This window comes from Pholcus phalangioides, unplaced genomic scaffold (genome assembly GCF_987345545.1).
Source record: "Pholcus phalangioides strain wild (caught in Gottingen) unplaced genomic scaffold, Ppha-v1.0 ptg000008l_1, whole genome shotgun sequence".
NCBI lineage: Eukaryota > Metazoa > Arthropoda > Arachnida > Araneae > Pholcidae > Pholcus > Pholcus phalangioides.
Genome location: NW_028301601.1, coordinates 26195724 through 26210033, shown reverse-complemented (window position 1 = coordinate 26210033; position 14310 = coordinate 26195724). Strand labels below are relative to the sequence as shown.

The 14310-nt window shown below is 41.6% G+C and overlaps 2 protein-coding genes across 2 annotated transcripts; both read right to left on the bottom strand.

The window, feature by feature from the left end:
- Positions 1-3045: 3045 nt before the first annotated feature.
- Positions 3046-3597, bottom strand: LOC149084102 (uncharacterized). The gene has a single exon (XM_089235265.1). It carries the CDS (start codon positions 3595-3597, stop codon positions 3046-3048), a length of 552 nt encoding a protein of 183 aa, XP_089091391.1.
- Positions 3597-4406, bottom strand: LOC149084101 (uncharacterized). Its single transcript, XM_089235264.1, has one exon. It carries the CDS (start codon positions 4404-4406, stop codon positions 3597-3599), a length of 810 nt encoding a protein of 269 aa, XP_089091390.1.
- Positions 4407-14310: the final 9904 nt, after the last annotated feature.

Here is a 14310-nt window from a genome sequence, read left to right as displayed (position 1 = left end):
TCATGGCTAGAAAAAGCATGGCATCATTAATAAAAATGTTCTCCTAATTTTGTACGTGGGGAGCACTCGCCCATGGTTTTGTAGTGAAGGGCGAGCACGAAAACGAACTGTTTTACACAACCACATTTAAGCCGTGGATTAAGCATGTATATGAGTCGCCGTTTGTGTTTTGTCGATATTTTTCTCGGTGAAGAAACTTGCGGAGTCACCACACAGAGCATCGGAATAAACATTTATTACGACGACACATACATAATGATTATCTTGGTTAATAAAAAAGGAAGGCAGACATAGAAATTTCGAACCTCACGCTTTTGTGTGCAGTGACTCTCTGCTGCTGCTGTTTTCCAGACGGTCGTCTCCAGTACTCGGGATCACGTGACACTCTCGAGGTCGTTGACCCGAATCTTGGGGGTCGTCTGCGTGGGACACCACACACGCCCTCCCCAGTGATCACGAGTAATAAGAGGTGATCGCGTACTATGGAGTAGCATCAGTGATCACGAGCACTGTAGACGATCTGGAAAGTGGACAGTACGTCCAAAACGAGTGGTTCTGACTGGTTTCACAGCAGAATCAGTTGTGAGTCTGTCAGTAGTAACTGCAGTTGGTACGTTTGGAGATACAGGTACCGGTTCCACCGTCGAGTTCACGAGAAATGCCGGTTTAAGCCGATCGACTGACACTGACACAGTTTTTCCTCTTATGTCCACGTTGAACACTTTATCGGTCCGGCTGATCACTCTGTATGGTCCTTCAAATGGCTGTTCCAGAGGACGTTTCACCCTATCAGTTCTTACAAAAACGTGAAAAGTAGTTTTCAAATCATGGTGAACAAATGAAGGATGTCCTCCATGCTGTTTGATTGGTCGTGGCTGGAAAGCTTGGACGTGAGTTCTCAGCATTTGTAGGAACTCGGAAGCGTCAGTTGAGTTGGAATTAGCTTGTGCTTGGAAAAACGCACCAGGTAATCGTAAAGTTTCTCCGTACAGTAGTTCTGCAGGTGTGCACCCAAAGTCTTGTTTCAGAGAGCACCGAAGACCGAGTAGAACTGTAGGTAATGCTTCAGTCCATTTATGGGTTTGGTTGCATTTCAACGCGGCTTTAAGAGGGCGATGCCACTCTTCCAACATACCGTTCGCCTGTGGATGGTATCCAGTTGTTCTAACCCGTTTTGCTCCGATGAATTTGGAAAGCTCCCGGAATAGCTGCGATTCGAATTGGCGACCTTGATCAGTTGTTACTGTCAAAGGTGTGCCGTATCGAGAAATCCAGGTGGAAAGAAAAGCTGTAGCTACCGTGGTTGCTGTTATGTCACGGATAGGTACCGCTTCTGGCCATCGTGAAAACCGGTCTATCATTGTTAGGCAATAAGAATATCCATCGGAAATGGGCAGTGGGCCAATGATATCCAAATGAATATGTTGAAATCGTTGGGAAGGTTCCACAAACGATTGTAGTGTGGATCTCGTGTGCTTGTGCACTTTGGATCTTTGGCATGCACACTTTTGTCCATTTAGCACAGTCTTTAGCTAGACATGGCCAAATGAATCGCTTTCTGACCAAATCAATAGTACGTCTAATTCCTGGGTGTGAGAGTTTGTGCATATTCCAAAACACATCATATCGAAATTTTTCTTTAATATAAGGTCGAACTGCACCTGTTGACAAATCGCGGTAGAGCGCTTTAGCTGCGTCTGGAAGAAATACTTTCTTCAGTTGCAAAGCTGATTTACTCTTTAGAAGTTCCTCTAGTTCTTTATCCCCCTCTTGTTGCTCAGCGATGGCAGTAAAATCGAGAGGTCCAGGAACTGAAATTGCTGTTACGCGTGATAAGATATCAGCGGAAATATTTTGCGATCCAGGAATATGGCAAATGTTCGTTGTGAACTGCGATATATAATCTAAATGCCTTAGTTGTCTAGGTGAGCATTTTTCACTTTTTTGTCGAAACGCATAGCACAGTGGTTTATGGTCACTGAAAAGTATAAACTCACGAGCTTCAAGCATACATCTGAAAAATTTTATGGAAGAATATGCGGCAAGAAGTTCTCGATCGTATGCGCTATACCGTGTTTCGGTAGGTGAAAGTTTGCGTGAGAAAAAACCTAGCGGTTGAAGACCATTGTCCGTCACCTGGTGCAGTGCACCACCTATAGCATAGTCGGAAGCATCTACGTGGAGAGCTAATTGGGCAGACGGGGATGGATGTGCCAGCCATGCGGCATCAGCTAGTAACTTTTTGCAATCTTCAAATGCTTTCAAAGTTGATGTAGACCACACAACTTTTGTTTTGTCTTTTCTTTTTTTCGTAGAACCTTTCAATAGATCATGCAGTGGCACTTGTGTCTCAGCTGCATGCGGTAGGAAACGGCGATAAAAATTTATGAGACCTAAAAATTTACGAAATTGCTCTATTGTTTCCGGTTGCTTGAAATCGAGTACAGCTCGCACTTTGTCTGGACGAGGTGTGATACCCGATGGTTTGATCACATGTCCCAGAAATTCGAACTCAGAAACATCAAATATGCATTTTGACAGATTTAAAACTAAGCCATACTGTTTAAGACGTTGGAATATTTGTTTTAAATGAATTTTGTGTTCTTCGGCATTTTCAGAAAAGCATAGAATGTCATCAAGATATACAAAGCAGAATGAAAAACCCCGTAATACTTCATGCATAAACCGCATAAAAGTTTGAGCGGCATTTACGAGACCGAAGCTCAATCTTGTATACTCGAATAAACTCCAAGGGGTTGTGATTGCGGTTTTTGGTATATCTTCTTCGGCAATGCCAATTTGATGATATGCCTTGAAGATGTCTAGTCTAGAAAAAATAGACTTACCGTGCAATTCTTGTGAAAAGTCTTGAATATGGGGTGTCGGGTAAGAATCAAATTCCGTAACACTATTTAGACGACGATAATCACCGACAGGACGTACAGTACCATCTGCCTTGGGCACGATATGTAACGGAGAGCTCCAAGGACTTTTGGAGGGCCGGATAATCCCTTGTTCCAAAAGGAATTCAAACTCGGTTTTCACCTATTGTTGAATTTTTGGATTGAGACGTCGAGGCTTCGAAGCCACCGGTGGTCCTCGAGTGATGATATGGTGTCGCGTCACATGTTTCACTGTTTTACCGATCTGTGAAGGGTTGAAGACATCTGGGAATTCTTGAAATGTAGCACTGTATTCAGAATCTCCAATGGTAGTGACGGAAGGTTGTGTTGTGGGCTTGATCGATCCGAGTACCCGTAATGATGTTTGCGAATCGATGAGTCGTCGGTTTCGCACATCAACGATTAGGTTGAAGTTGCTGAGAAAATCAGCTCCAAGTATTGGTGAAGTGACGTCAGCTACGAGAAATGTCCAGGAAAAAGGTTTCCGGAGACCTAAATCTAGTTTCTTCACCGTGGAATCATAAGCAAGAATCTTACTGTTGTTAGCGGCGAACAAATGGAAACTTGGATGTAGTGCTGACGAATTTTTTTTAGGCGGTATAACAGAAACTTCACTGCCAGAGTCAACAAGGAAACGATCACCCGTAACTCTGTCAATCACGAAGAGCCTGCTGGATTTGCTGCCCGATTCCATCATACCAGCGATGATGGAAGGTCGTCGTTTTTTGTCTGGAATTTACATGGCTGACGGCAGTAGCGGGTATTCCCACCGAATTTGTTGTGATAGAAGCAGATACCCCGTGCTCGACTTGAACGAGATGTTGAACGCCTAGCTCGTCGCTGTTGGGAGTTACTGCAATATCTCCCTCTAGAGAGTCGATTCACCGTAGCCGTTAGCTCTGCCACTTGTTTGGTGAGCGTTTCGATGGCTGATGTCGAATCGGTTCGATCTGGAGTCGACTGCATTTGAGATGACGACGATGGCTGGATTCGACACACGTAATTTTGGGTAGTGACTTCAGCCACTTTGTCGGCTAGGACAGCAAGTTGATCTAATGGCTCACTGGAAACCGATAACACTGTTTGAATATTTTGCGGTAAGCGTTGCATCCACAAGGTGCGCAAGAACTCGTCAGTGACTTTGTTGCCGGAGAGTTCTTTCATCTTTCGCAGCAGTTGACTTGGCTTTTGATCACCCAGCTGTAGCTCGTTCGAAAGTTCCTTGACTTTTTGATGTTCCGTCGCGGCGAACTCCTTTATGAGGCGATCCGACAAGGCTTGATAGCGATTGATTGCCGGAGGATTTAATATCAGATCCGAGACGAAAGACAAGGATTCTCCGTCCAAAGAAGAGACCAAGGCTGCATATTTCGTGTCATCGTTAGTGATTCCACTGAGTTGAAAAGCACTGTTGCACTGTTGAATCCATAGTTGGACATTGGATTTCCTAAACGGAGGTAGTCGAAGTCCAATCCTCGAAACTTGAGCATTTTCTTCCGCCATCGCTCAGCTCTAACGGGAGAGAGAGAAAAAAAGAAGAGAAGACGAGAGAGGAGGAGGTCACACCAGAAGAGAAGAAGAGCAGACGATGATGCGTGGGCGAGAGGGGACTGTTCTTCAGGGGCCTGTTTGAGGGAAGAATCGAGTCGTCGTAACCACTGACATAATGGAGGCTCGGAAAGAAGAAAATTTCCGAAAATGCATGAGATTAAATAAATCTTCAATGAAGATGGGCTTTTTTTGATGGTTAATGTTCCTAAACGTCGCTGGTCACCACTGCGGAGTCACCACACAGAGCCACAGCTTCGGCATAAACATTTATTACGACGACATGATGAAACATGATTATCTGGGTTAATGAAAAAGTAAGACAGACATAGAAATTTCGAACCTCACGGTTTCGTGTGCAGCGACTCTCTGCTGCTGCTGTTTTCCAGACGGTCGTCTCCAGTACTCGGGATCACGTGACACTCTCGAGATCGTTGACCCGAATCTTGGGGGTCGTCTGCGTGGGACACCACAAACTAAATGAAAACCGTCGCTTAGTGATTTCGTTTTAATTAATGGTGATCCATCTGTTCGTTCTGCGGTTAATTACCCATATGCCCCTACTAGTTCTTGAATGTCATTTTCATTTGCATCTATTTCCATGGTCTTCCCCAAGAACATAATCTCTAGGGCAACTGGTGGCCCCTCTTTATGAGCTAGCTCCTCAAAGTCCTGTTTAATAATACCCATAGTTTCTCCAAGCGAAATTGAAAAAAAAAAAAAACTTTGAAATCATATACGCGTGGTTGCAATGCTACATCTAGTTTCGTACCGTAAACAGTCCCACTCGCACATGTGTTCATTTTTCGAGTGAGACACGCTGACCGGAATATTACCCATAATTTCGCAGTACGACTACAGGCGAGTCGGAACCATCGACTCAGTTGTGATAACGTGAAAATAAATAAACAAAGCGCAATATTTTTGCTCGTAATTCAAAATTAAAGAGCCCTTTCTCTCAGAAATGCAACGACCAATTAGCTTTTGCCTAAATTACTTTTATTCATTCAATCCATTTGTGAAATACTCATTCATTAAGCTTCAGTTTGCCACATGCTTGTAGTAAGCGATTTCAAGCAGAAACGCTACTACAGAGATCGCTATTCCGATTAACAGCACGTAGACGCTGCCTTTCAACTCAACCATTGTAAACGGCTGGACTGGTTCATAGTCGTTTCGTTCAAGCGCCGTGACATCGATCTTGGATGAAATTCCTCCCAAATCGGTTCCATAATCCAATGTGTCCTTTATTATTTTCGTAATAATTCCAGTTTCTTGAAGACGAAGCATACTACAAAAAAAGAGAAAACAATAGATTTTTTTAAAGATTAATGAATTTCAATCGCCCACTATTTACTAAACCGATGGTCAGAACTGTAAAAAGGTGGTAGAACTTGGCCACAAAACAAACAACTTTCTCACCATACGATGTGCGGTCGGAAAGCAAGCAGCGAACCGCTTGACGGCGCTTTCTCTGGAGTGGATGAAACGCCGCCTTTCGCAGGACCCGTCATTCAGCTGCTACTTGTCGGCAAAGATGCAGAAAGATTCGAATTAATCCGATTAACGGAAGTTTTCAAACACCGAGTGGAATCAGTAGGGGTGGTAAGTCAATGGGAAGAATTTAGTAGGAAGCTGTCCTCTGTTTTGCACGATCTCATACCCTTTGTTCGAGAAAAAGCGTATTTGTACATCGCACCGTCTATGGTTCACGGATAGCGTGCGTAACCTTTATCTTGAAAAGAAAAGAGCATTCAGAGAGTATAAAAGTGGACGAGGTGACCTATCATTGTTTACTGATGAAAAAAGAGTGTTGAAGAGAGTGATAAGGGATAGCAAAAAGGAAGTTGAATCTAGGTTGGCAGATAACACTAGCTCTGACCCAAAATCAATTTTTCGATACGTCAATAATGGATGTAGGGGACAGTTGGCCCCTCTCGATAGGAGACTCTAGGTTAGAGAGCAATGTAGGCATGTGCAGTGCTTTCAATGACTTTTTCGCGTCGGTTTTTAATAGAGATAATGATATTCGATATACGGGTGTTGCATGGGGTAATAAAACCCTCAACGATATCCAAGTAGAAGACGTGTAGGTCCTAAATCTTCTAAGAAATGTATGTGCAAGCAAAGCACCGGGACCAGATGATATCTATCCAGGGTCCTCGGGGAATGTGCAAATGAATTCTTGGGACCAGTCGCACAGATATATAGGAGTGGTGTGTGTTGCTGAGGGTATCGTCCCAAGGGATTGGAAACTTGCTAATGTTGTTCCGATATTTAAGAAGGGTAGTAGAGAAGCGGTGTCAAATTATCGTCAAGTGAGTTTGACGAGCTCCCTCTCGAAAAATTTGGAAATTATTAAATGTTTACACGAGATTGGAATTGGGGGCAACTTGCTGAATTGGATAGAATCGTGGTTAAGAGATAGGTCGCAACGAGTTATGGTGAACGGGGAATTTTCTGGTTGGACAGACGTCATAAGTAGGGTTCCTCAAGGAAGTGTCCTTGGCCCCATACTTTTTATCGATAAACTCGATCAGGGTATCGATGGGATTACTAGCGAATTCGCAGATGATGTGAAGGTAATGGGGGTAATCGGGAATCAAAGCAGTAGGGAGGTACTCTAGACCAACTTAAACAGGATTGCAGCATGGGCAAATGAATGGAGCATGACGTTTAGCGTAGATAAGTGCATGGTCGCTCATTTTGGTTCGAACAACCCACGGTTCTCTTACGAGTTGAATGGTGTCATTATCCCGGATGCAACTAGGGTCACCGATTTGAGAATTCTCATTGACGAGCGTCTTAGGTTTTCTGAAAATTGTTCAGCGGTGGTCAAAAAATCGAATAGAATGCTCGGTTTCATTTTCAAAAAGGTCTCTTCGCATTTTCCTAAAGTCATTCTTCCGCTTTTTCGGGGCTTAGTTCGTCCTGGACTGGAGTATGCTGTAAGGTTTTGGAGACCATACCCACAGAGCGACATAGACTTGATTGAAGGGGTGCAGAGAAGAGCTACGCGTGTCCTTTTTGGCACTCGGGGCTTGAGTTATGAAGAGAGACTTCTTTTTTTGAATATGTCCACATTGGAGCTCGTTCCTTGCCCTAAGACAGGACACAGTTAAAGCATGGAGCATGAAAACGGTAAATCGGGGCCAATCCTTGATGCAGTGGACGACCACACACACACACACACACACACACACAGACACACATAGCCTGAACGAGGCACATGAGCAATAGCTCGTGACCTGTGGGCCGATCATATAACGGTATTACGTCAAGAAAGGTTATACCCCGACCACACACACATCTCCAACGGGTCTATGCCTTAAATGGGGCGGATTTCACACAACGTGTAACATTTGCGTGTTGGTTCTTTCAATGGAATACTGCAGCCACAGTTTGCAGCATCTGTCCAGTTTACGGGACATTTTTCTAGAGTTTTCGATAATAAAGATTCTTTGCCCTTTACTATTCGTATTTAGTGTGTTCTACATTTTCACCAAGCGTTCGGCCTTTCGCGGCTCGCCGCTTGCTTTCCGACCCCACATTGTACGGTGGAAGTTGTTTGTTCTGGTGTGTTCTATCACCCCTTGCAGTTCTGACCATCAGTTTAGTTACATCCTGCAGATATTATGAATGAATTCAACGCAACAGGAATGTCAGATCGTGTGGTTTCTTGTTTATGATTAAAAAAGTGCAAAGTCTATTTGAGATGCATAATCTGGCTTTTATTAATCGATGCATTCCGAGGGAAATTTTTATGGCTTTTGCTCTTGTGGCTACACAAATTTTGCCGCCTTTCTCTCATTTCAGTTTAGAGATTTTGGTCTAATTTTCCTCCCTAGTTAATGCCCCTTTAGCCCCAGCTCCTGTAAATACGCCTCTGTCTATAAGTCACTCTTTTTGTCACTCAAAGATTGCTCACCTTCTTGTTTAAACTTTTTGGTTGTTCACTGAGCTAATCCCTCGCTCCTTACGTCACTCACTGCTTGTGAACTCTCTAGATGACTCCTTTGGTTACTCACTGATCTGGTCACTTGCTGTCTGGGACATTCACTGACCTGCTTCTTTGTTCTTTATGTCGTTCTTTTGGTCATACACGGTCCTAGTTCCTCACTCACTAGGTTATTGTTTTTGTCCCTCACGTTTGCCAACTTGGTTTTGGCTCTCTTGGTCACTTAGTGTCATGGTTCCTCACTTACTAGGTCACACTTTTTGTAACTCACGTTTGAAAACTCTCTTGGTCGCTCACTGACCTTTCACCTTGCTCTCAATATTGCTCACTAACCTGTAACCTTGTTCTCTAGATTATTCTTTTGGTCACTCATAAGTTTGCAAACTTTCTAGGTCACTTAGTCTATCGCTCTCTAGGCGGGGTGATTTATGGTTTTACCGCCTATGGGTGTGAAATTTCGCCTCCCTTTTCTCATTCTACTAATTTTCTTGATCATTCATTCCTCAAATTTACCACCCTGGGATATAGCCGGCTGGGTCGTCCTTCCTCTAAATGCATCTCTTGGTGTATTTTGAATACTCAAAACTTTTGTGATAGTTGGCAACTTCATTTATTCATTTTTTTTATTTCGCCCCTTTACTCCCGTTTCCCAATTTTTTCGGCCACAAATGGAACTTTTTGGACTCTGACAATTTTTATGGCAATAACTGGTAAATTTACGTGCCTTTAACAAATTGTGTGGCTATAAATGACAGCTTTACGTGACTTCGACAATTTTTTTTTGGCTACAAATGGCATCTTCACTTGCCTTTGACAAGTTTTTGGAGATATCCAGCATTTTAAGGAAATATAGTCTGGCGGTGTATATAGTTAGTATATTGATAATTTTCTGTCGGAACTTTCGCATGCCGGATGGAACCCATTGGCGGGTGGGCTACATCTGGATCGCACATCCCCTGCTCTACAGAAGAGTCAGAACGTAGGCTACTCAGCCAAAACACAAAAAACTTCTCAAATTAAATCGCGTTAAGAACAAACAAAACCCATTCATCACTTACGCTAAATTAATCCGATTCCGATATGGGAAATGTTTTCTGAAAGCAAATGTCATTTGAGCATTTGGACTGTCAGGGAAGTGCAGATAATTTCCTATTTTCATCGTCGACATGTGCGCTTTCAGAAAGATATCTACAACATACGTCACATAACCTTTCTCAACCACCAATCTGAGGCATTCTTCAATACTTGGCGCCGTAAGTGAACGCTCATATATAATTTTGAGTGGAGTATTTGCGAACTGTAAGAGACAAAGAAACCAAAAAGAACAACATTTACAATAGGACACATAATGTGCGCCATTTTACACCTCAAAATATGCAACATTTACACCACAAAATGCGCAACATTTACAACACAAAATGCGATATATTTACAACACAAAATGCGATACATTTACAATACAAATTGTGCAAAATTTACTACACAAAATGTGCAACATTTACTACACAAAATGTGCAACATTTACAACACAAAAATGTGCAACATTTACAGCACAAACAAAATATGCAGCATTAACACAAAAACATGCAATATTTATAGCACAAAATGTGTAGAATTTACAACACAAAATATGCAATATTTTCAACGCAAAAATGTGCAACATTTACAACACAAATTTTGCAACAATTATGACACAAATTTGGCAACATTCACAACACAAAATATGCAGCATTTACAAGTTCTAATGCACAGTAAGAAAAAGTAACCACCGCATTTGTTACATGCAGAGTCTGAATCTGAAAGGGTTATCGCTATAGCCAATCGCTGTTCTCTAATATGCTTTCTTTAACGATTTGACGTGACTTTGAACAAAAACTGGTTTCGTCGCTTCAAGAGCATCTCTACTGCCTTAGGTTAGCCATAGGTCAATATATGGCGGCTATGAGGAAGAGCGAACTCATCGTCCATCTTTGACTAGTTTGACACTTCAAGGAAATCGTTAGGAAAAAAACATGAAGCAGGATAGGGGAACAGCCATTGGCTACAGTGATATAATACTAAACCTGTTTCGGTATCGCCTCAAACGATGATTTTCCAAGAACGACAAATCTGATTTCACTGGTTTTCATAGCATTGGCCAAGTCTTCATATCCATTTATCGGTGTTGCAGTGTCCGGAGAAGAAAGAAACGATTTGATGATACTTGTGTATATCAGTGACAGAACCATAGCGTAAAATATCCAGAATCCCAACGTGACTTTGGCAGGGCGACCTCGGAATCTTCTAGGTTTGGCTTCTAAGAAATAGATGTAAAATCTCATATAATTTAATTATGTATGCATTCAACACACCAGTTCTTTCCCTTATACTACTAAGCAATCATACATCAAACTGTCAATGAATTTGTAACGGGAGAAAAGTGAAATTGCTTTAATACTTGTACATGTGTTAGTTGTGCATGTTGAAGTGCTGCCACCCTAATAGGAAATGAGGGAGGATTCCTTCCAGCTGCAACACACACTGCTTTCTAGCAGAAGTGGACTCCCTCAGTCTAAATAGTGTACTTTATGCAAAATACATACATTCAAAATTCTACAATATTGTACACATTGTACATGCATTTCAAAGGCTGTTGACTTACCTTGATTAACATGTGCCGTGTACAGCGACCAAATCGTTCCAGCATAAGATATAGTTTTATTTGAATTACGTTGTTTTGGCGTCATCTTCATAACATAGTAGCATATAACAGAAACATATGCTGCAGTTGCGAGAATTCCACACCAGACCTTGAATGTAATTCATTTTATCCCTTGAAAAATCATGGTTTAATGTAGCATTGTTTAAAACTTTTATATTTTCACTAGGGAGGCTTTGCGCAGCACCTCCTGGAGATAGAAGGCATCTGCGCTGTTTGCCATAAACGTCATTCAGACTACGTAGCAAGTTTGCCACATTTTAAAATACAGCATCCTGAGGACTTCTTCTCAGCCACCTCGTTGGGCATTTTGCCTGTTGTGGCGTTGTATTTGCATTTGTACTTAGTTTCTTCTTATTTTGGCGTGAAATCTTCCTTAATGGCTCACAAATACCACATAGTAATTGGATATGGGGCATAAAAATCGCCAATTCTCAGCCTGATCATTTCTTTTCCTCACAACGATGATACTGGCACGAGCAGGGATTTTTTTCCCCAGAATATTCTGAGGAAAAATGGACTACTCATTGACGTCACAAGCAGATTGTGGGGGACTTCTATCTCCAGCAGGTGCTACTTTGCGTCCCTGATGCCTTCGGCGTCCAACCCATCTACCTGCCGCATTAAACCTTGCTACTCGCCAAATCGTTCCTGTCAAATCACATTTCCGATTCTGATACGCAACATAGCACAGCAACACAGCACAAATGCACCACAATAAGCAATTCAGCGCAATAACATTACTTACAATACAATCTATATAAAACTGATTTTCCGTGTGTCTGTGTATGTGTTCTCTATACAAATCTACAATTTTAGATCGATCGTCACTAAATTGTGCGTATATACCAAATGGGATCCGACTTGAACGATAGGCTACTTTAAAATTTCGTCAGAGCAGGGCAAATGCCCCAAATAGGCAAAACACTGTCGGGCAACAATGGTTTTTGGGCCTCAACAATCATCACTTTCCGAACGTTTACTTTGGTTACCGTGGTTCCCTAGCAATGCGTTTCAGACGTGTATAATTGTATATGACTTTACAATGGTCTGTCACTTCTCTAATACTGTTACTATATGTATAATAGTTTATGCCTTTATAATGGTTTGCCACATTTTCAATATACTCTCAGTAATGAGGCTTTTTGAATAGACGTCATAATCATCACCAGCATCGCTTTGAGGGTCAGGAAAAGGGTGATCCTCATAGAAATCAGTGTTAAAATTGTCGATTTTACTGTAGAAATGAGGAAATTCGGTGGGGTTTTCCCACCGCATCAATAATTTTAAAAATTCTATTAAATACTCGATTTTTGAAATATTGCGTTCGCTTAGAGAGATATATACGAAGGCTAGGAGATTAAATATGAAGTAATTAGCCGGACCTACTTTCGAGTTGGATATTCATGCAATAACATTGATTTCAACTTTTTATTTATATCTTCTCAAGTATGAAAATTAATGTCTCCTTATTGTCTAACTGCATAAATTCATATAGTTTAGATTGTTTTAAAATTAGTTATGGGCTCATAAAGTAGATCGAAGAAATTCTACATCTTTAATTAAGCATTTTTGGAAGCTGAAACACTGGCAGATGAATAACTTGAAGTTCAGGGGGGGGGGGGGGATCGAAATACCTAGCCCCCCCCCCCCCGTAAAAAAGAGAAAAAATATTTATTCATTTCTACGTTTCTTTAAATTAATTTGATTTGTTTATTTCATGAAACGTATTCTTTTTCAATCTATTCTTTCTCCAGCCCCCATACCTCTTTTCCAAGCAATGCTATGCTGTAGATATTCAATTGTATATACATATAGGTAAAGAAAAAGTAATTAAATTTTAAAATAATTTTCCCATTGATTTTCTTTTTTAATTTTTTATATTTACTTTTCAGCATTAATGTGTCACAACAGTAATTTTCCCGATTTCCCGGGAATTTTACTCCGGATTTCGGGAGCGGGGAAATCGCAAAAAAATTCCCGAGAACGGGCATTCTCGAGTGGAAACCCTAATTATTAATACATCGTGATCCACACGCATTCCCAAGGGATCAGTATGATCCGTCCAGGGAATTTGTAAGTGTTAGTAAACATCCATGCCCGGACCGGGATTCGAACACAGACCTGCACAGTGAGTAGCTAGTTCCCTAACCACTCGACTGCCAGGTGTCACTTAAAATCAAAGTTACATCATTGGATTGGCCTTAATGAGATGTACCCGCAGACCAAAAAAAAAAAAAACAAAAAAAAACACTGATATATTCTGAATACTTTCTGAGACCTGAGCGTTTAAAAAGTTCCATCACATAACTTTTTGCAAATGCTCCCAATATCGTCAGGTGATTTAAAATACGCATTCACGTAAAAGAAAAGAAAAATCGTTTAAAACCATTCTGGAGCGAAGAGGGTGCTGGAACTATCGTATCCCCAAAAAATCGTTTTCGGCATTTTTCGACTAGTGGTAGGTCGTACCCTGTTGGATACATACGCAAAACTCGATCCTGATAGGCCAAATTAGTTCAGGTGTTGAATAAAAACGTGACCCGAAATCGTCCCATCCGTTCATTCCCCCCTCTCTAAAATGTAAAGAATTCGAGGCAATGAATGTTTTCACTTACCTGGAAAGAGAATGGTTTGAGAAACACCATCGTCTTCGATTTGTAACCGGGAAGACGGGACACCAATACCATTTTGATAATACCATAAGGTGAAGAAAAATCTGCTGCTATTAAACGTTCGTCTAAAGTAGTTATGACAGAAAAAGCAATGTCAGCTTCCTAGGAAGAGAAGAAACAAAAAACAACCGCATTATATATATTATTAAAGATTAGGGTTTGTGGCTGGCGCAGCATGTTCTGGTATAGATTAACACCGCCATCAATTTACCGCCGTGCAATTTGCACCACTACGAAAATTCTCCGGCCAAAAATTCATCGACGGAAAAATCATTGTTGGGAAAATTCGTCAACACGATATTCACACAATTGATTAACACGAGTGATTGATATAGTAATTGAGCAAGTAAGTGAGCGAGCAATGACGAGTGAGTGAGTCAGTGAATGACAGCATGTGTTAGTGAGTGAGTTATAGTTCGTTTCAGGTTAACTTTGCAGTGAAGGGGAAGCTACGAGGGAACCGCATCACTCGTTGCTATGGGAACGAAAGCCTCTTAACCAATGTATCGATGCGCGGCCTCGGTAAGG